Consider the following 20551-nt stretch of genomic DNA (forward strand, 5'->3'; position numbering starts at 1 on the left):
GTGACAGCTGAGCAGCAGTCGTCAGGACAAAATTGGAGATTTAGAGCCCCCTAGTGGACAAAAGGAGCTAGCGTCAACATCGGACACTTTCAAAGTCAAGTTCAGCAACTCACGTTTGGCATTTGGAACTCATCTGCTGTCACGTGTACTGAAAATTAAATCGCAAACGTACCAAATTGTTCCCTTGAAAGGAGCCTGAGACTGAAGGGAGCCGCGAGCGTCACGTGGCCTTACTTAACTACAGTTCCCAGAAGCCTGCGCGCGCCGCCGCCACCTCCTCACACCGGAAATGCGGCTGCTCACTTGCTTTGGCTTTCACAAACAAGAACAACAAAAAGAAGAAAAAGAAAACAAAACCAGTTTGGAGGTCCCAGAAGGCAACGTTGGCCACCTGCTGGCCTATCCCGGGCGGGATTTGTGCGAACGTCAAAGCAAATGCCACGCAGCTAATCTGCAAACTCATTAGCTTGTTGCTTTGTTGAATTTTTCGCAGAAATGATGAAGAGTCGAGCAGATGAGGAAGAATACTGGAACGCGTCCAAGTTTAAAGCGTTCACCTTCGACGATGACGACGATGAGGTGAGGTTGGCAGCTCAACGGCCAATGTCGTTCGTCACGACCACCAACATTATTGTGATTTTGGGTTCAACCTCCTTAACTAGGAGAAATTAAGCCGCCTTTTGGATGGAAGGTGACAGTCCTCCAGGCAGGGCTAAAAAAAAAAAAAAGCACTGAAAGTCGTCCAACAACTTGTATCTTTTCATTTAATTTCTCTTGGGGAAGGCGCAACAATTGTTGTGGTTGTCTCGCTTTTCACAATTGCAATTGTGTTGCTCTAAAAACATTGCAACAGTAGCGCCTTGAGATGCGAGTGACAACACGTTACGAGTTTTTCAAGATACAAACAGGTGCTTGACACCAGAAACCCTTTGAAGACTGAACAAAAATGGTGCATCAACAAATGTAGACCAACAATATAGCAACAGATGAGAGGTGCAACAATCAACGACACGCACACCAACTATTGCATCATTGCTATCTTGACTGAGGCGCATCCATAGCGTCGGAAAATGACAGGCACTTACTTCATTTGCCGTTCAAGGTCGCTCTTTTGGGCAGATCAGCTCTCTCCCCAACACGAGGACGTTGACGTTTGACGTTTATTTCACTCACAAGTCCATTTCACATGTGCGCTTACAGTTATTTTCCTTGATGATTTTCACGATGTTTCATGAGGATTTTTACGGCCAGCGAAAGGTTTCTTCCCCATGCTCACCCCACCACGAGATCCAAACAAAACAATAATTACCCACAGGTGTGTGCACCTACTAATAAGAAAGACCACCCCCCGTGACACCACCAATCACTGCGAAAGTGGAGCGTTCGCACGCTTGGCTCGTGCACAACACAAGCATGCATCGCAAAAAAACACAAAAAAGAGTTTTGAGTTAAAAGTGTATTGACAACACAAATCCAACTTGTGTGACAAAGCACCACCGGGCCATCAAAGAGGCCAGTCAGCAAAAGGAACAAAACGGCGACCAAGTTTGCTGCCGCTTACTGAGCGTGTCCACGTTTGTGTTGTTGTGCAGTTGAAAGAATCCAAAGAGGCGGTCAAGAGCCTCCCGCAGCTGTTCGACCAAGACGAGACGGACCTCGTGGAGAAGGTCAGCTGGAGCGGCGAGCCTGTGGGAAGTGAGCATCACGCGTCATTGCGCCGTGCCGCGCGTCGCACGCTATGCTAACGTGCTAACGTGCGCGCGCTCGCCTCAGGCATCTCGTGGTCCATCCGAGAGACGGCGGCGGCCGATGACGGAGAGGTCGCCTTCCCCGCACGGATTCACGCCGACGCGCCCAACATGTCCAAGGCCAACTCGGGCTACTCGCTCAGCTCACTCTTTAAAGGTCAGACGGGCCAAGGTCAAAGGTCATGGCAGCAAGTCTGACTCTTTGTACATCTCGTCTGCAGGAAGGAAGGCCGCAAATGTCGCAAGCTTCGCTGACGGTGGGACACACACGCCCACACACACACAGACGCACGCACACACACGATCTGCGTCGGATGACTTTGATTTTTGGCCTCCTCATGAGCTTTGAGAAGTTCGCACGATGACACGACAGGATGAAGACGTCATAATGAGGAAACTCTTGAATGTTTTTTTTAGCGTTGGGCGAACCGTCGGGCAGAATTGTGGCACCGCATATCCAAAAGCCCAAAAGTGAAAAACGGGTACGCTTGTATCCAATCGTGGCCAATCGTGATCGGTTGCACTCGTGATCTTGTGTTGTCGTTTGTTGTCAGGATTTGGTTGGCGACTGGTCGCCTCAAGACGCCATCAAGAGGATGCAGCAAGGCAAGGTGTGTGTGTGCGCGCATTTGCATTTTGTGTGTGTGTGATCACTTGCCAATTGCGTGTGCGTGCGTCAGGCGGCGTCTCTGGAGCGCTTCCGTTGCCTGCAGGACAAAATGCGGCTGCTGGATTGCGCGGTGGCCACTCACGACGGAAATGTCATCACGGCGGTAAGCGCCGCTCGCTCGCCGCCATTTTCGCCTTCCCAAAGACCAAATTGAAAATTGACAGCAAACTTTTACTTTGCAGGTTTTAATTGCTCTGAAGAAAAGTTTGAGCAAAGGTGAGTCCTCCTTTTGCGCAAAAAGGCGACCGTCGAGAGCAACGACGGTCGCTCGCTCGCCCGTGTGGTCCGGCGACCCACGTTTTTGTCGTGCGTTTCAGAGGTTTTGTTTGGCGAGCTGGCGACACGTCAGACGGCGCTGCGACATTTTCTCAACTACCTGAGCGAAAGCGGCGAGGACGGCCTGCTCGGCGACGTCTACAGGTGACTTGACATGACACATGACTTGACTTGGCGACCGCTCGCCCTGTGGAGAGCATGTAGTTGAAACGGCGGCGAAGGCCGTTGGCGTGTTCCAACATTTTTTGTTTCTTTCCTCAGAACTTTGGGACGCACGGAGGATGCGGCGGTAATTTGATCTCACACACACGCCGACAAAATGCTGCGATGTGTCGCGCACGTACTAGCGAGGAGGCGCTACACGGGCTCGACGTCGTAGTCATGTACCGTACCTTGTGTGCTTTGCGTCTCCATGGCAACAGCTCCTCCACTACAAACAGCACCTGAGCATCTCGGATGAAAAGAAGAGGCGGGACTTCCTCAAGGGCTGTCTCAGGTGATTGACAGACGGGGAGGGGCAGCGGGCGAGCAACGCCATTCAGACATTTTTCTTGCTCCTGGTTTTCGCAGCAGCCGCTTCCTGGAACGTAGCGACCCTGCCTCTATTGTTGACCTTTGTTTTGCAGTCTGCAGTTCTCTGCTGAAGACCAGGTCCAGGTCCAGGACCAGGTATCTCTTCTGGAGCGGCAGGTGGTCATCGAGGTGTGGGTAACATTTGCGAGCGCGCTTTGTTTCCCGCTCAGATGATTGTGGCGGTGAAAACGATTGTCCGCTCGCCAGGCGACAGACCGGCAGGCCGAGCAAGGAGGGAAGGTGGAGATGTTCCAGAAATTTCCCCGCAAAGCTTCCATCCTCCACATGCCGCTCATCACCACCTTGTACTACTGCTGCTTCTACCACTACAACCAAGCCGAGGGCTGCCTTAGCAGCCCGCTGAACGTCCGCCAGAGCTTCAAGGTGAGCGTCGTCCGTGCGAGACGGGTGTGGACGCTTTGATTGATTGACGGCCGCCGCCGTGTGCCGAGAGCAGATATCAGAGAAGCAGTTCTTCGTGACGGCGCTGAGCGCTCGGGCCAAGCAGAAGTCGTGGAGCGACGTGGACGCCCTCTTCACCAGCCGCAGCTGGTTGGGCTTCACCAGGAAGAAATCGCCGCTCGCCTTCCAGAAGGTCGTCGACATCCTGCAGAGAAACGCCGCCCCCGTGCAGGCGAGTTCCGTTTAGCTTCCGGTGGACTCGCTCTAATAATTTTGAGTGGACATTTCAAAGCGCCATCTCGGTGAAGGGTGGGCAACAAATTCACATCTGTGCTACTGTTACTTGTTTTGTTTTTTTTAACCCAAAGGGTTTGTGCATAAAAACGAACACCCAATTTCTCATTTTGTAAATTTTTCAGGGAAAAAAAATATAACTGAAGTGTTTTTCCTGCAGACCAAAAATATTATTAGGCTTACTTGGGTCATGGGAGTGCAACTAAGACATGTCTGCCATCTGGTGGTGATGAGCAATATTACAACTTCAAACTACAGTTGCGTTTTTTTGCCTTTTTTGGGGAGAATCAATCTCGGGGCCACTCAAGAGTGCGTTTGCTGTCGGCCACCCCGGATTTCTGTGCGCTCATTAAAAGGCCCCCAGGCCACAATTGACAGGCCGTCGTTATGGTGCAGGTGCTGCAGGACTACGTGGGCCTGGTGGACGACGCAGACGCCAGGATGGCACTGGCCCACAAACACAAATGTCACGACCTCATCATCAACGTGAGCGCGCTCGATCGGCATGTCCGTTTCGGCTTCCGGCCGCGTCACGTTACCTCTCTCTCCTCCAATCAGACGTATCGAGATTCCAAAGACCGACGCCTGTTGCTAGGATACCGGGGGAAGGTGGAGACGGGCTCGCCGGCGGAGCGCAAGATCGACGAGCTGCTCAACAACTCGGTGAGGAAGATTAAGAAAAGTTGACAGACTTAATGTTGGTACTACGTCAGATCCTCCTCCTTTTTTTTTGGCTTTCAGCAAATCCGGTGGAAGAATTAAGTGGCAACTTTCATTCAGCGAGTCAACGGCCGTCCATCATCTGCATTTTTTACGTGCAGTCGACCAAGTTCAAATAAATCTATTTCAAACAAAACAAGTAGTGTTGTTCTGATACCACTTTTTTATTAAATATAATTTGGAGACCTATTATTGTGTAGAACTCGAAACTCAGTACTCTGTGGTGCAAAATATTTAATATACATTTGACATCGAATCTCTTCGTCATGATGACGTCATAAATGTACGTGTTCCGGTCTGGGAGCGTCTGCAAAATTGCAAATGTAGCCGTCATCTTATTTTCGTATTGATTGAAATACAACACTGCTGGCTCTCCAACCTAACGCGGTTCGAACCAGACATCAGTTTAAAGTCGACTGTACACCTGAGCACTTATTTTGTGTTGCGGTCCTTTTGTTTTATAAAAGGCAAATCGTGCGCGGCATTGCCGTAGTGACGTGCACGCGGATTTAGCCTGCGGGACTATAACGACCACTTTTTAACTCGAGCTTCGACGGGACACGGAAAGACCACCATATCCGGACACAAACGATTTCATGAATGACATTTTCCTCCATCAAAGTAGTCAACGAAGTACTGTGTCAACCAAAAGCAACATACCTTTTCTGTCACGAGGCAAAAATCCAGACAACACGATCCCCTTCGGGACACAAGACTCCAGACTCTTGACAACAAAGCCCCCCCAAGCACCTGCCGCCAATGTGGACAGGTGTCATAATAAGTATGGCGTTTGATTTGTGCCACAATTATGTAAGCGTAATGTCAAATACTGCGTACGAAAACATGTTTTCCACGTACCAAAATGTGTTCCGCGTGTACAAGAAGACCCACCACGCGGTTTTACGCTTACAATGAAGGCGCGATAACTGTGCCACAATTATTAACCAATCAGGAGTCGGACACTAGGGCTGATTCTGATTGGCTGTTTACTGTCCAATCGCATTTTACAACAGTACGACGTCTGCGAAGACTCAAACACAAACCGTCGGTAGAAGGGTTTTCTGCATTCTAACACGCTGTTCTTATTGTTTTAGTAATAATTCAAAACAGTTTTTTCAAATATCATTGTTTGGTTCAACAATATCGTCCCTTTAGTTCGATTCTAAAAACATTTTTTGTTTGTTGTATTTATTATTTTTAATAATCAGAGTTGTTTGCATCTTCATTATTAGATGGCGCCATGGTAGGTTTGGAAAAGGGATCATGTCGATTTATCCGGTTTATCGTAGTGGCAGAGCTGAGTTAAGAATCCGAATGAGTCACGTGATTGGGCCGATGTGGTGGACCAGTCAATCAAACAACTCACTGTGTCAGTAGATTATTTTATTGTTTGTCATCATTACAAAGCTGTTTTTTTTTCTCCTGGTAATTCCGGGAGGGAAAAATGTCAACAGTAGTGTTCGGCTGACTGGAAAGGTCAGAGTTTAAATGGGGAAAATGACAATGTGCAACTTCAATACAGTGTTTCTTTCTTTTTTCTTTGATCACACCAAAGTCAAACAGGAAACGATTTCATGAGTACAAATTAGTGATTGACGGCCTCAAGTCAAAGGTCAAAACAAGTTGCGGTGTTACCTAGCAACAAAAGACTTAAAACTCCAATAAAAGCAGAAAGCTCACTCATACCGCCACAATAAAAGGAAATTAAAATGGAGAGCACGCGGCAGCTTTTCTGCTTCAGCAACGCTGCTGGTGTGCACGTGTTTAGTGTGGGCGTGTGTGTGTGCGCGTGTGCGTGTGTGTCATCCGCCCACTCCCATTTCAAGGCTCAGAAAGCAAAGTGAGTCTGCGCTGGCGGACTTGGGGGAGCGAAAAGTCATTCAATCAGCGGAGGTGTCAGACGACAGATCAATGCAAGACTCCACGGTTGGCGTCACCTCTCGCTCCGAGTCCGGCTCCACCTCCTGAGTGCCGCCAGCTGAAGCTCCTCCCCCAATGTCTACAAAAGAAACCAGAAAGCTGAGAAAAAGACACGACAAACACCGGAATTGAAATTGGAGCTACGCGTGAACGTCAGACCGCCCAGCGCGAGACGGCGCCGGCGCACGCGGCCACCAACAAGTCACATGATTTGCCGTGAGGCGCCATTCAAATCTTGCTGACGTTTGCCCGGGTTGAGCTTCACGTGACTGTCGAGGACACGGAAGCAAAACGTACCTGAGGCCGTGCGCGTCATCTGCGTTTTGCTCCTCTGATGGCGGGAGATGCTGGACAGTGGGCGGGGCTTCTCTTTGACAGCATCCTCTTGAGAGGAAGACAACACCCCCTGCGTGTACACACACACACACACACACACACACACACACAGGTCACATGACAGCAAGGCAAGACGTGTACAAAGAAAGGACACACGTGTGCAAGAGACAAGTTCCCCAGCGTGGCCGCCATTTTGAAAAACGTCAAGCACAGCAGCCAACAAAAAGCTCACGTGAACTCATGGTTGCCGTCATCTCGGTTTCCGGGAGGTTCTACCTTCCAGACTACCCCCCAGCCAAAAATCGGCGCCACTTTGCACTTACTTTTCAGTACAGCTGCTACAAAGAAGCCAATTTTAATACACGCCAATGAGCTTTTTTATCAATTTTATTTTGAACTGGCTGCAAGTCTGAAGAGCATGTACGATATTTGCATTAACTGGCGAGCCGGCGACATGACAATATTTTTGTCCACTTGAGGGCGCCATCTTTACGTTCTACGCTGTAGCATCTGCGAAGTTGACCGCGTGTGTGGCCCTTTAAAAGTGGAAGTCAACCAATGAGAAAGAGAAGCTGGCCGGCTCATAACTCATCTCATTTCAAAACTGTCCACATTTTTTCCCTCTTCAATCATCAGGGGTCAAGAATGATAATTATAATAATAATATTGGCAATATTTCTGAATGAAAGTTTACAAACAAACCAAAAAAAATCCAATATTTCAGAAACCTGATGTGCTAAATAAAGAGTAGAAGATATTTTGGAATTTGGCGTCTGCGCACGACCAGTGGAATCGATAAATTGTGGATGAATCAATGACTTTCGACACCTCTATTGTGTGTGCGCGTAAGGGGGAGGGTGGCGGTGGGGGGAGTGAGGGGGCGGGGGGGTCGTTATTACCCTTCCCAGAGAGGAGATGGAGGGAGAGGAAGAGGAGGAGGAGGAAGGCTGCAGGAGACTCTGCTGGGAGGAGGACGAGGCCGAGTCTTTCAGCAAGAAGACGCCGGCCGACGACGACGTCATGTGATACACGTGCTCAAAGTTGGAGGGCGAGGAGATGAGGGTGTGACGAGAGGTGGACGAGGAGGGGGAGGGAGACGGGGAGGGGGGGGCCACATCACCGACCTGGAAGTCAGGGAAGGACAGGAGCAGCGCAGGAGGAGGACAAGAGACCACGAGTCAGTCAACATGCAGGCGGGTGGAGGACGAGGACGACGGCGGCGACGACGACGACGACGACGTGCGGACGAGAACGAGAACGAGCACACGCAGACGGGAACACGCGCTCACCAGGGGGAGGTCCATGAGAACTTGCATGCCGTCTCCTGGTCCCATGTGGGCCACGTGGTTGAAGTTGGTGGGATTGGAGATCATCCTGGACCTCAGCTCAGGATCCCGTAGCATCTCCCTGACGAGAGGGGGAGGAGTTACGGGCGGGGTCGTCATGAGGAAGCGACGAGAGCGAAAGGATGCGCTTCACCTGCGCTGCTGAAGTCTTTCTTCCTCCGGAACTTTGAAGAGAAACTTCCTCTTGCTGCGAGTGCGGACCATCAATTTCCTGCTGTGCTCGGACATCTCCGGGATGGTCAGGTCGCCCTCTGAGGACGGCGGGAGAGAAACGCTGTTGAAAAAGGGGCGTGGCCTGCAAGGGCAACGTCGGAATGCGGCCGCGCTCACCCGATGACGCGTTGCTGAAGTAAATGAGGCGAGGGGCTTCTGACGTGAGCAGGTTGAGCGTCCCGTCCACATTGAGAGGTCGGATCTGAGAAAGGAGGCGCGCGTCACCGCCGCGGTCGTCAAGTACGCCGGCGCCGACGTGTTACCTTGCGTAGCGAGATGGTCTGCACCCACTCGGCCGTGTGGATATCAAAAACGTCCACGCCGTACTCGCTGTAGACGGTCAGGTGGGACGAGTTGGAACCTGCGGCCAAACACGCAAAGATGGCCGACACGTTAGCGAACGGCGAGCGACGTTCGTGAGCGCCGGCGACCGACGACGTACTGCACGCGAGCGGCGTGGCCGGCCACATCAGCTCCTGCGTCCGCGAGCGGCGTCCATGAGCGTCCACAAAGACGCCGAGCTGGCTGAAGCACAGCAGCACCTCGGCCGAGCCCACCTCCAGCGCGTGCACGGCGTCCAGCGGCTGCTGAGCCAGGAAGGCCAGCGACGGGTCGGCCGGGCTCACCAGGCTCACCGGCGACGACTCGCCTTGGAGCGCCAGCAGCGCAAAGCCCGACGGGTAGCCCACGCACAGACGCTCGCGCAGCATCCCCAGCCACTGGACCGTCCCCGGCGCTTGCACCTCCCACAGGCGGCGGTGATGAGGCTTGGCTCGCGTGATCTCGAAGCACAACACCTGCGGACGACACGACACGGCAGGCGGGTGAGGAGACGGATAGAACAGACGTGGCGCGGCGCGGGGCGGCGCCACCTCGCCTGGCCTCTGACCTGACGCTTGACGGCCGCCAGCAGGCAGGCGGGCCCGCCGGGTCGCAGCAGCCCGGCCGTCAGGGCCTGGCATCCTTTGGTTTCCGTCAGCTTGACGTCAAAAGTGGCCTCGCTGCCGTCCAGCAGGCCCCACGGGTGAAGATGCACCGTGCGGTTTCGGCCGCACAGCAGCGCAAACATCTTCTCCTTCGGGATCAGCTCCAGCTGATAAACTTTCCTGCTGTCCGCCGCTCGCACGATCACTTCAAGACAAAGCGGGCACATCGTCAGCCCTGGTCCGAGCGGGACCAGCCCGTCGCCGACTCACCGTCTCGAGTCACCTCCACCACAAACAATCCGTCCTCGGTTCCCAAGGCGATGCGCTCCCGGTCTGCAAACGCCAAAAAATTCAATACAAAAAAAAATTCAACGTTGGACGGCAGCGGCGCTTTGACTTAGGAATTGAGTTTGCGACTCAATGTGCTCGTATCTCAAATCAGGTTTTAAAATTTTGTCCACTAAATAACACGGCGTGACCGAAAAGTGCAAAATATCAACCGACGGATTCAGTGGCAAAGGCGCCAATTTGGTGGAAATTGCGTGCTTCGAATTCAAATTGTTCAAAGCAACAAAAGGGACCACTCCGCTCATAAGTCAAGGCACGGCAACGAAAAAAATCAATAAAAAGAATCATTTTGAGGCGACGGACCGAGCACGGCGCCGGAGAGCGTGGTCTTGATGATGGGCAGCGAGGCGTCGTAGGCCTCGTGCAGGATGTGGACTTGCTGATTCTTCAGCGCGTTCTTGGCCACGATGCTCTGCAGACCCTCCAGGATGCGGACCCACTTCCTCTTCTCCGCCTCGCTCTCGGCCAGAACCAACAGAGACACGCAACACGGCAGCGAGCTCAGCTGCGGCGACGTCACCTGAACAAAAGAGCCGCACGCGTCATCACGCGGCTCCTCTCGCCGAACGGGAGGGGGCGGCGTCCTACCCGGAAGATGCACGGGACGTCCTTCCTGGACGCGTGGATGACATCCGACGCCAACACGGAGCTGACGGAGAAGTCCTCATCCCTGCGGCGCCGCGTTGACACGGCGTGAGCAAAAGGCAAACGGCGCCCGTTTTCCAGCGGCTTTACCTGAGATCCAGCACCAGACTGGCCACCACGCCGGGCTGCGTCGTCTTCCCCTCCGGGACGTCGTACAGGAAAAGTTTGCAGTCGGAGACCACGGCGAAGGCTCGCTGCCAGCCTTTCTTCACGCCGCTGGGCTTGGGAATCTGATGGGACGACAAAGCGAGGCGAGACTCAAAACGCAACATTGATTTTTTTTTTTCCTCATATGGCACTTTTCCACCCATTGCGCCGTTTGACTCGAGAACGCTTCCAAGTCAGGCGTGTGCGTCGTACCCGAACGTATCCTTTGTAGGCGGTGCCGATGCCTCTTTGGACGTCGATGCCTTGCGGTCTCTTGGCCTGCTCCGCCGGAATCGGGCACACCAGGGGGGCGTGGTCTTTGCAGGCCACGTGACAGATGAAGGAGCAAACTGCGGGAGGCGAGACGCCACGTTGAGCGCGTGCGGCGAGCGAGCGTGCCCGGCGCCGGCCGAGCGAGCGCGCTTACCTTCGCAGGCGTAGCCCTGCCGCATGAGGCCCACCATGAGGGAGGTGCAGTGGGTGCACTGCGTGGGACTGGAGAAGGTCTTGATGCTGAGCTGGTGGGCTTTGGGCTGCAAACACACGCCATGCCATCAATGACACACGAGGCCACGCCCCCTCCCCGAGCGACGCGGCGGCGTACCTTCAGTGAGCTCGCTGATGAACTTTGGTAGGAGGGCGAGGGGCTCAGCGGGATGGACAGCGCCTTCAAAACCTGAAGACGCACGCCAGGCATCAAGAAGGTCCTCCGCGTTCGGCGGCGTCAGAGACTTACCTCGTTGTCCGAGGCGGATGAGGGCGGCGTGCTTTGGGACCGCACGGGCGCGCTGTCGAGGTCGCCGGTCTGCAGGTCACAAATATTGACATCACGTTCAACGTCCTTCACGACATTCGCGCACAGCGGCCTTGACGTGAGCGGAAGCGAGCTCCAAAAAGCTTAAAAATGAGCGCATCAAAGTTTAAAAGTCGACCAACGCGAGTTCCGTCATGGACAAGGACAAACTCACCCTGAAGGTCAGGTCAGGCGCCAGCGGCGACGTGTTAAAGTATTCAAAGATGGCGTCTTGGAAGTCAGGAAGGTTCATCGCTGCGCAGAGTTAAAAGGTCAAAGGTCACGACGACGCGACACCGCGAGCATCTCGCAAGGAGGAGGAGTCGGCAGGCGGCCTCACCTTTGTCCGCGCGCGATCGGCCGTCCTCCATTTCCTTCTTCAGATTCTCAATCTGGGACGCCATGTCGCTGCTTCGGTCCTCCGAATCTTTCAGCTTGCTGCACGTGCGCATCGCCAGCGACGACGAGCGAGACGCATGCGGGACAAAAAGCCAGACGGCTTCCGTTAGCGGACGCCGACGAGACACGACGAGGTCGAGTGCGGAGAAGGAGGAGGCGTGACCTCTCCAGCGCCATGTTGGCGGCTTTGATCTTGCGCAGCTCCTGGTGGACCATCTGCTTGGCTCGGATTTCGGCGTCCAGAGCCGACTGAAGCTCCAGGCGGGCCGACATGTCCAACTTCTGACTGCGACGCACCTTCCAAAGCGGGTCCTGCCGAGTGCCCGAGACATCGTGAGATACGCGCGACCGACCGCGGACGATTCCGGCCAGCGACTCGAAAAGGAACGCGACAACCAAGGAGCATCTTGCGGCCGCCCCATCGCGTTGTGATGATCGTCGGCATCATGGCACGTCACGTACCAAAGTTCTGCTGCCCAGGTTGGAGCTGCGGAGCGTTTCCAACTCGTCGGTCATCTTGGTGGCCAACGCTTGCAGGTAACCGCGAGCATCTTTCTCATCGCTGACCCTAAACGCAAACGCAAAAACCAGCGTTGAGAGGTCGCCCCCCGGTGGTTGGGCCGGGCCTGCGTCACACTCACCACTGAATGATCTCCGCAATCTGAGCCTCCCAGTGAGCCACGCTCTCCTTCTTGGACGACGCGTCCTGGAGCTCGTCTTCCAGCTGGCGGTTCTGAGTGGTCAGCTTGTCCACAAACGAGCACAACTGGCGGAGCAGAAACGGGAACGCCGTTATAAACGCGCACACACACACACAACGTCATCGAAGACACCGACCTTGTCCGTTTCGGACAGCAGTTTTTGGTTTTCTTCCATCAGGAGGTTCTTCTCTCGCTCGTGTTTGTCCTTCAGGACGCCGACCGCATCGTCCATCTCCGCTCGTCTGCGCAAAAACAAACGACGGCGTGAGCCCGGCGAAGCGGGCTCGTGCGAGGCCCGGCCCGACCGGACCCGACCCACCTGTCCCTCTTGTCCTTGTCCAGCTTGTCCTTGAGCTGCAGGATCTCCTTGTTGGCGGCCAGCTGCAAAGACTCGGAGTCACGCAGCTCCTTGCGCAACTTCTTCATCTCGGACGAGTGCGCAGAGTCTCGCCTCAGCATCTCCTCCTCGTAGAACAGAACCTTCTTGTCCAGCTCCGCCTTCAGGCGAGACAGCTCCTGCTGAGACTCCGCCCCTTCTGCCGACGCTCCTTTTCCCTGCTGAGACTGAAAGCGAAACCGCCGTAAGCCCGCCGAGTCATTTGGGCTCGGGCGTCGATCCTTCTACCGGTTCCATTTTTTTCGTCGCTGCCGCCAAAGGTTGCATCTCGATGGCGGCACGCTGCTGACGTGATCTTTTTGGATGCACGTGTGAATCAGATCAGCCATGTTACACGCGGAGATTGACGCCAACGATATTGCTACTTCAAAACAAGTTGACGAGCTCTCGAACGTCGTCGATGGAAGCACGAAAACGACATCAGGACGACACCGGACGCGGTCCGGCTATTCCGATGGACGGGTTCACACGACGCTCATTGCGATTTGCAAAATCAAGTCCGGATTAGCTCTCGCGACCTCTGACCTTGAAACGCTGAAGCTCCGCCTCCAGCTGCTTGACGTAGACTTCGCTGTGCTCCTTCAGCTTCTTCTCTTTGGACGCTTCTGCCGTGGCTTCGTCCAGCTGAGCCTCCAGCTGAGAAAACGAAAAGCCTTGAAAAAGTGCCGCCCCCCCGCTCGCCCGCTCGTGGGGGGGGGGGGGGGGTTCCCTCACCTCCTTGCGGTTCTTGTCCGTCTTGCGGATGTCCAGCCGCATGCCGTCCATCTTCTGAAGGAGGGCGTCCGTCTCCTCCTCTTTGTCGCGAAGTTGGCGAGCGAGACGCTGCTTGGAGGCGCGCAACTCGGCCGTCTTCTCCGACAGCTCCGAGAACTCCTGCAGGGCCGAGCGTCTCTGCGACTGCGCCTCCTTCAGTTCTTTGGACTGCGTCCGCAAACGCTCCAGCGCCTCCAGCATTTGCTGAGCAAAACAAACGAGCACGTTCAGCGCATCTGTCGAGCATTCAGGGCGATGTTTCGAAGTGGACGCCTCGTGGCGACCGCTCACCTTGTGGACGTCGTCCTTCTCCAGCCGCAGCGTCTTCACTTGCCTTTCCAGGTTCTTCAGCTTGGAGGCGGAGCTGTCGTAGTCCTGCCGCAGGGTGACCGCCTCCTCCAGCTGGTGCTCCAGCCTATCAGAATCTAGCAGAGCAGAGGGGGCGTGGCCACACGGTGATGACATCATCGGGCAAAGACAAACGCTCCCACTCTCACCTGCCAGCTTTTTCTTCAGACGCTCGATCTCCTCGTTAAGCTTCTTGATTTCTTTGTCTCGACTTAGCGGACCTCCTGAGGGCGGAGCCTGCAAGGCCTGCGTTGACTCTACACGCCCCAGGCAGGGTTGGACCATTTGATTCACGACAACGATTTTTTGGAGCCAAGGCTCCCCGGCAACATTTGAGGAGAATAAAAGGCTTTTTGACGTGGTGCGGCGCATCACCTTGCAGTCTGCGGTGGAGTTCCTCCTTCTCCTGCTCCAGACTGCGGATCCGCCTCTCGAAGGCCTCCAGCTGACGGCCGGCGGGGGAGCCCATCTCTCGCGTGACGCCGCACGCGCGGTCCGAGAAGCGGCTGTCGGTGGTGTAGGTGAAGCCCACGAAGGGGAGGTGCTGCCCGGTGAAGCCGCTGTGCGACATCGGCGGGCTGATGTCCTGCAGAAGCACCGCCGCGTCTTCAAATTTTGATTTGCGGGGAGGACGACGCGGAATGGCGGACGAGAGGCGGCCCTCACCGGGTTCTTGAGGACGTCGTCATCCACGTCAAAGTTGGACGTGTCGGTGGGCGACGACACGTCGGGGATGTACGGCGCCTCGGCCGAGCGGATGTTGTTCCAGTCGATGGCGTTGAAGAACGGGTGCGTCTTGAAGTCCGAAATGCCGTTGGCGCCCAGACGGCGCTCGCGCGAGCACAGCAGTCGCTGGATCAGGTCCTTGGCCGCGTCCGACACGTCGCTCACGTGGGCGGGAAACTGGAAACGCTCCTGCGGGCCACAAACGCAACGGCGGCGACGATGTCATCCGTTTTAGTGAGCGACAGACGGGGAAAAAAAAAAAAACTGGCCTGACGTGCCTTTTATGAGTGACCGGACACATTTGGAAACGCGAGCAATCTTTTTTTTTTTTTTTTGACTCGCAATACAAGCGTCGTTGCAAGTAAATTCTCGACTTGCTTGGTGTGACGGAAGTTTTGGTGCAATTATGGAGTGACTCATGTTGTGAGCGTGGAACGCGGCTTCCCTTCCCTTACTTGAAGCCAAATGTCAAAATCATCGCGTAACAACAAAACAAAACAAAGCCCTCGCGACGTCCGAAAGGTCGCTCGCGGCGAGGGAAATGTGAAGGCATTCAAACGACACGCCTGACGATCGCTGGCGTCAGGCAACTCTGACGCTAAAATAATTGTCTGGCGTTCAAACTTTTCATTGTGTCGGTGCCACAAAATGAAGGCCGGCGGAGCTCGCAGAGGGAGGGCGCTTCATTTTTAGAAAAGAGGACGCACGCGAGAAATGAGGACGAGCGCTCGGGGACGCGTCGAAGGACAAAAGCTGACTCAAGTAATCTGATTACTTTACATTGCAAGATTGCAATTCCATCACAACAATTTGGAATATTTTTAGTCGATTTTGGTTTGGCGGCCGCTGACCTCGTGGTTCATGATCTTGCCGTAAGTTTCCACCAGCGACTCGGCGTAGAACGGCGTCTCCCCGTACAGCATCTCGTACACGCACACGCCCAGAGACCACCAGTCGCACTCGGGGCCGTAGCGGCCCATGCCGTCCTCCATGGCCTGCAGAATCTCGGGAGAAATGTAGTCCGGCGTGCCCACCGCCACCGACGACTGCACCTGTGGCACCAGACGACGTGCGCGCTCCTTCTCATTTTGCTCAACATCACGTGCGTGCGCTCGTCGCGTTACCGTGCCGTCCTCCATCATTCGCAGACAAGATCCAAAGTCCGCCAGACGAATGTGGCCGTTGACGTCCAGCAGGATGTTGTCGGGCTTGATGTCTCTGGGAGGCAAAAAAGAAAAGACAGAAAAAGACAATCCTTTTTTTAAGATTCGATGTTGCGATCGGCAGGCAGGACGAGGCGCGCAAGGCAAGGGCGTCGTCGGCGAGCTGCTCGGAAAGCGATGAAGCCCCGCCCGCTTTCGGGCGACGTTACCTGTGGATGTAGCGCTGCTGGTGGATGGAGTGCACGGCCAGAACCATCTCGGCCACGTAGAACTTGGCCATGTCCTCCGGGAGGCGATCCTCAAACTTGCTGAGCAGCGTCAGCAAGTCGCCACCCACGTAGTAATCCATCACCAGGTACTGCGCAGGTGGGCGTGGCCATCGTCAAGTCACATGACAGTGGCGCTCAATCAGTACGTTGACCGCCACATTTATCTGCCGTCGTGCGAGTAAAAGGAGAGCGTGTACTCACGAGGTAGTTGTCGTCCTGGAAGGCAAAGTGCAGCGTGGTGATCCACTGGCTGTCTCCTCTCACCAGCACGTCCCGCTCCTCGCGGAAACACGCCGTCTGCGGCGCACGTCCCCAGCACGTCAAGCGCACGTCGTCAACGCGGCAACCAGGTCGAGTGAGGGTGAGCTTACCTCGGCCCGCTTCAACATTTCCCACTTGTTGAGGATCTTCATGGCGTAGACGCGCTCCGTTTGCTTCATCTTCACCACGGCAACCTGAGCGGGAGACACAAAGGCGACCGCGTCACGTGACCGGCCGACACCATCTCGCGAGCCGCTGGAGATGTCGGCCTGAACGGGCGCGCCGGTGACCATGTGGAACGGAAACGTGTCGGCCAATCAGAGAAGGCCGTTCTCAAAGCGTGTGTCGAGAGCTGCTGATTGGAGAGTCGCCAACGATCAACGAGTCGCCGCCTTTGTTTTCATTTCGCGGTCCTCACATTTAAGGAAGCAACTTCAAGTGACTTCATCGAGTCTCGTCACGTGCTTGGCCCAAAAAAAAATTTTTTTTTTTTTTTAATCTGCCAGGAGGCGTCTGACAGCATTTTGCACAAGCGCCACCCGGCACACCCTCACTTGAGCGCGTGCGGGCGTGCTCGTGTCCTCAGGCAGTGAGAAGGTGCGGCGGGGTCACACCCGCCCAAAAGTATGCATGGAAGGAACACACGCACACACACACACACCAACGCCGCTCGTCATCTTTCCGCCCTGCTTTGTTTGTTTGTTTGCGCAACGTCGGGCCCGTCCCGTCGGGAAGGTCGGCACAAATCAGGGAGCAGCAAGACGGGAAGCGACCGGCCGAAAACAGGAAATGCACTGGAAAGGCTTGCTTCCGCACTGGCAGCGGACGCACACGCACACACACAAATGCGTTACCTCGCCAAAAGCTCCACGTCCGATCACCTTCAACATCTCAAAGTCGTCTCGGTGCAGTCGTAGGTCCTTGACGGCCGACGTGAAGGGTTTCACTGCGTGCACGCAAACACACCGTCATTGATTAATGCCACGTTTGAAAAGTCCGCAAGTCAGATTGTTATAAACAACAAGGAATCGTTGCAGATGTGACAATTAATCGATTGACAACTAATCGATTCATGTGATAGCGGATTGCTCATTCGGTCCCCATTTAAGACTTTCAAGTCTTTGTGGTCGTCCAAAAAAGCAGACGACGGATTAACGTGTGTGTTTTTTTCCTCCAAAATAAAAAAACATTGGCAAACTTTGAAAAAGAAATGATCCATTTGAAATCAGCTCCTATTTTAGTTTTGTTTGTTCTTATGTGGGCTTTTGGATTCACATGCAAAACAAAAGAAATATTTAGCCAATTGGAATCATTGTTCACGGCTGGCCTCGAATCGATCATAAATCGCGTCTGTGGGTCACGTGATTTTGTTATTGATCTTGGAAGGGATCAATCGCGTCGTGCCCTTCAAAGGGATCGTTGAGGAACCTCGTCAAGAAGCTCGCCGGTCGGCGAGCCGCGCCCCGCTTCACGTGCGACCCCCAGCCCAAGTCGGGTTCGGTTCGGTTGGGTACTTTCTTACCCCAATCGAGGAAGTCGGTGACGTGCTTGTCTCTCTTGAGTGGACAGTTGGAGCACTCGGTGGCCACGCAGATGAGGAGGTCGAGCAGCGTCTCGACGCTCAGGCAGCCCGGCGCCGTGCGCTCCACGAGCATCTCCTCAAGACGCTTCAGGCGGACCGGGGCCGCCTGGACATCCTGGGCCGCCGACATGCTCGCTCGCTCACAATCCGGCCCGGCCTGAAGCCTTGAGGCTAAAAGGTTCGCTGCTAAGATCCGCTAGCTCGTTAGCTGCCACCAAACATTCCCGAGCGGGCGGCCCGTCTGCTTGCTTGCTTGCTCGCTTGCTTGCCTGTCGGTGAGCGTGAATGTCGACGGTTCGGTCCGCCTGGTTCCGTCCGTCGAGCCTTGTCCGTCGCGTGTCGTGTGTTGCGTGTCGGGCCGACAGACGTCAGTTTTCGCCCCACATCGGCTTTAATCCCGATTCCCAAATGTCCGCTTTTGCTCCAGTCGTCCGTCACGTTCGCCTCCGCCGCCGCTCCATGTTCGCCGCCGGCTGTCTATCAGCTCGGGACCCCGTCCGACACCACCGGCACCGACCGACTGGCGATGACGTTGCGGCTAAACCAAGCGGGCCCGATTACGGAGCGTTTTTCGGATCTTCCCAGCGGGAAGAAGGCGACGGCAGAATCCAGGTCGCTCGCCTCGTTCAGGGCAAGCGGCGACACTCACGACGGGCTTTTCCGCTCGGTCGCCCTTTCACAATTAAAGCTTTGCACTCACACGCGCCAATGTGCGAGCGAGCGAGCGAACACAACTTCTCACCGCCTAACTGCCCTAAAAAGGCTCGGCGTCACGCAGTAGAAGTCACTCAGGTCAACGTGCAGCTAATTGCTGCGTGGGCGCACGTCAACGCTTTTGTTTTGAAATAAGAAGCGACAAGTCTCGGAAGTTGTCCTCTGGAAGCGGCTGCCGAGCATGGCAGAGCGATGAGCCAGCATCACAGGCCCCGCCTTCCCTGCCGGAAACGCCATGGAGACGTGACGTCACGTCATCGGCCCTCGGCAGCCGGCAGGAGGCTGGGGCGTGACGTCATCACAGCCAGGAGGCGACTTGAGCCGGCGTCACGGAGCTGACGTCACCACAACGGACGCCTGACAACAAACAGCTTTGCACAACAATCACAAAGGCCCCGCTCGCAATGCATGCTGGGAGGAGGGAAGGAGGAGGAAAGGAGGAGACGACGAGGGACTGAGGATGTAAAATCGAGGACGAATCTTTTTGCGTTGCCTTGTTTCTGAACCTGTCCGACATTTTGCTGATGCACAAAATGGATCATTGCTTTTTTGTGCAGAAACTGCTTTCCTGTGCAACACGGAGGGGGGGGGTTCTTGCTCTGGGCTGGAAAAGCAAACACAACAACATAATCACACGCGCACACACACACGCACATACACGTGCTCGCTTCTTCTTCGGTTGCGAGTACTGTCAGTAATTATGTTCAGGTGTCTATGAAAATGCAACTTTCAGTCAAAGCGTTTAAATCAATGTCTAATCGAGACACAATCAAATGGTGAGATTTTTTAACACCTCCAAACACACATTGCATGACAGCTCCTGCAGCGACAGTCAATCACCAAGCAGCTGGTTGTTATGGTAACGGTGACTTGGTCCCCTGTCCCAGATTAGTCCCCTCTGCTTTAACCCCGCCCCTTGTCTCCTGATTGCTTTGTCCTTCCTCCCTTCCTTCTTTCCTTGCTTCCTTCCTTCCTTGCTTCCTTCCTTAACAGACAATCAGCGTCGCTTGATCATTAGGGGCGGTGCCTGCATGTCACTGAATTCAATTGATGATGCGCGTGTGTGTGCGCGCACACATGGCGGCCGGTTGTCGTGGCGACAAAGACGAAATGGGGTCAGTCTGTTTCTGGCAAAATGTCCCACAATGCACCTGCTTGTCAGCCACTTACATAACCAGCAGGCGACCAATCAGAGCAAAGGAGACGCTGCGAGTGCACACACACACAACAAAAAGTGCTTTCTTTATCGGCTTCATCCTCACTGGACGAACTCCATCCTCCTCTTCCTACCCAACCGGATTTGCACGGTGTCTCGACAAACAGCCAATTAGCAGCCCGTGACGTAAGCTCATGTAACGCGTACACGCCCCACCCCCAAAAAAAAACGCACACACGGGCACATACTCACGCATGTGCAAGCACACACGAACATGTACATGCATTTATGCATGGACATGCACACGCCAACAAGTGCCCGCGCATGGACATGCACACGCCAACAAGTGCCCGCGCACTCGCACACTAACATGAGCGCGCACACACGCACAGCAACACGACGTGCACACACAAAGGTTTGCTTGTTCGTGTTCCGCTTTTGTTGCAAGGTTGTTAAGATTCACAAGGCAAGCGCAGACAGCTGAAAGGTGAAAGGTCACCTATTGAGAAAGTCATCACGGCATTGGAGGGATGGAGGCCCAGCCAATAGGGTGAGGAGGAGGGGAACGAAGCCCGTGATTGGCTGAAGGCGGAGACACTTTGCTGTGTCACTCAAAAATGGAGGCTGAAGATGATGACGACGATAATGATCATGATGAAGATGAAGATGAAGCAGCCGGCAGAAGGTGTTGCCATGGCTACGCGTGTCAGAGATTTCTCGCGCCA

General features: G+C 54.6%; 2 protein-coding genes across 3 annotated transcripts; one reads left to right on the top strand and one right to left on the bottom strand.

The window, feature by feature from the left end:
• The first annotated feature begins 94 nt into the window (after positions 1-94).
• Positions 95-4822, top strand: vipas39 (VPS33B interacting protein, apical-basolateral polarity regulator, spe-39 homolog). Its single transcript, XM_088285863.1, has 17 exons — positions 95-579; positions 1593-1695; positions 1774-1905; positions 1970-2005; positions 2166-2230; positions 2303-2359; positions 2429-2521; positions 2601-2634; positions 2736-2838; positions 2956-2983; positions 3117-3190; positions 3321-3396; positions 3475-3651; positions 3725-3901; positions 4360-4449; positions 4522-4626; positions 4705-4822. The coding sequence occupies exons 1-17, from the start codon at positions 496-498 to the stop codon at positions 4723-4725; spliced, it is 1455 nt and encodes a 484-aa protein (XP_088141989.1). The 5' UTR covers positions 95-495; the 3' UTR covers positions 4726-4822.
• A 1229-nt stretch (positions 4823-6051) lies between these two features.
• Positions 6052-18858, bottom strand: cdc42bpb (CDC42 binding protein kinase beta (DMPK-like)). 2 transcript variants are annotated; one of them, XM_088286410.1, is made up of 37 exons: positions 17897-18858; positions 17229-17320; positions 16485-16568; positions 16315-16410; positions 16054-16202; positions 15806-15899; positions 15533-15733; positions 14622-14870; positions 14331-14541; positions 14105-14212; positions 13899-14032; positions 13569-13811; positions 13380-13490; positions 12777-13021; positions 12594-12699; positions 12398-12522; positions 12219-12324; positions 11920-12068; positions 11698-11795; positions 11533-11612; positions 11301-11369; positions 11169-11240; positions 10992-11097; positions 10778-10914; positions 10508-10647; positions 10361-10442; positions 10076-10292; positions 9695-9757; positions 9388-9629; positions 8941-9295; positions 8762-8859; positions 8616-8700; positions 8419-8536; positions 8229-8346; positions 7839-8063; positions 6901-7009; positions 6052-6682 (listed from the first exon to the last, which is right to left on the bottom strand). In XM_088286410.1, exons 1-37 carry the CDS (start codon positions 18084-18086, stop codon positions 6564-6566), a joined length of 5226 nt encoding a protein of 1741 aa, XP_088142536.1. In that variant the 5' UTR covers positions 18087-18858; the 3' UTR covers positions 6052-6563. The 2 variants fall into 2 exon arrangements, with proteins under 2 accessions (XP_088142536.1, XP_088142537.1); XM_088286411.1 differs by lacking the exon at positions 7839-8063 and having other exon boundaries at positions 17897-18855.
• Positions 18859-20551: the final 1693 nt, after the last annotated feature.

This window comes from Idiotropiscis lumnitzeri, chromosome 21 (assembly GCF_059441095.1).
Source record: "Idiotropiscis lumnitzeri isolate Australia: NSW breed Sydney's pygmy pipehorse chromosome 21, RoL_Ilum_1.0, whole genome shotgun sequence".
Lineage (NCBI taxonomy): Eukaryota > Metazoa > Chordata > Actinopteri > Syngnathiformes > Syngnathidae > Idiotropiscis > Idiotropiscis lumnitzeri.

Bases quoted from the DNA above. Each gene is read 5' to 3' on its own strand.
- vipas39 (XM_088285863.1), top strand. From the start codon at position 496: ATGATGAAGAGTCGAGCAGATGAGGAAGAATACTGGAACGCGTCCAAG. The intron at 2,360-2,428 runs GTGTGTGTGTGC...TGCGTGCGTCAG, and splicing joins AGAGGATGCAGCAAGGCAAG to GCGGCGTCTCTGGAGCGCTT. The intron at 2,984-3,116 runs GTAATTTGATCT...CCATGGCAACAG, and splicing joins GACGCACGGAGGATGCGGCG to CTCCTCCACTACAAACAGCA.
- cdc42bpb (XM_088286410.1), bottom strand. From the start codon at position 18,086: ATGTCGGCGGCCCAGGATGTCCAGGCGGCCCCGGTCCGCCTGAAGCGT. The intron at 15,734-15,805 runs GTAACGCGACGA...CTGGTGCCACAG, and splicing joins GAATGATGGAGGACGGCACG to GTGCAGTCGTCGGTGGCGGT. The intron at 11,370-11,532 runs GTGAGTTTGTCC...TGTGACCTGCAG, and splicing joins CGCCTGACCTGACCTTCAGG to ACCGGCGACCTCGACAGCGC.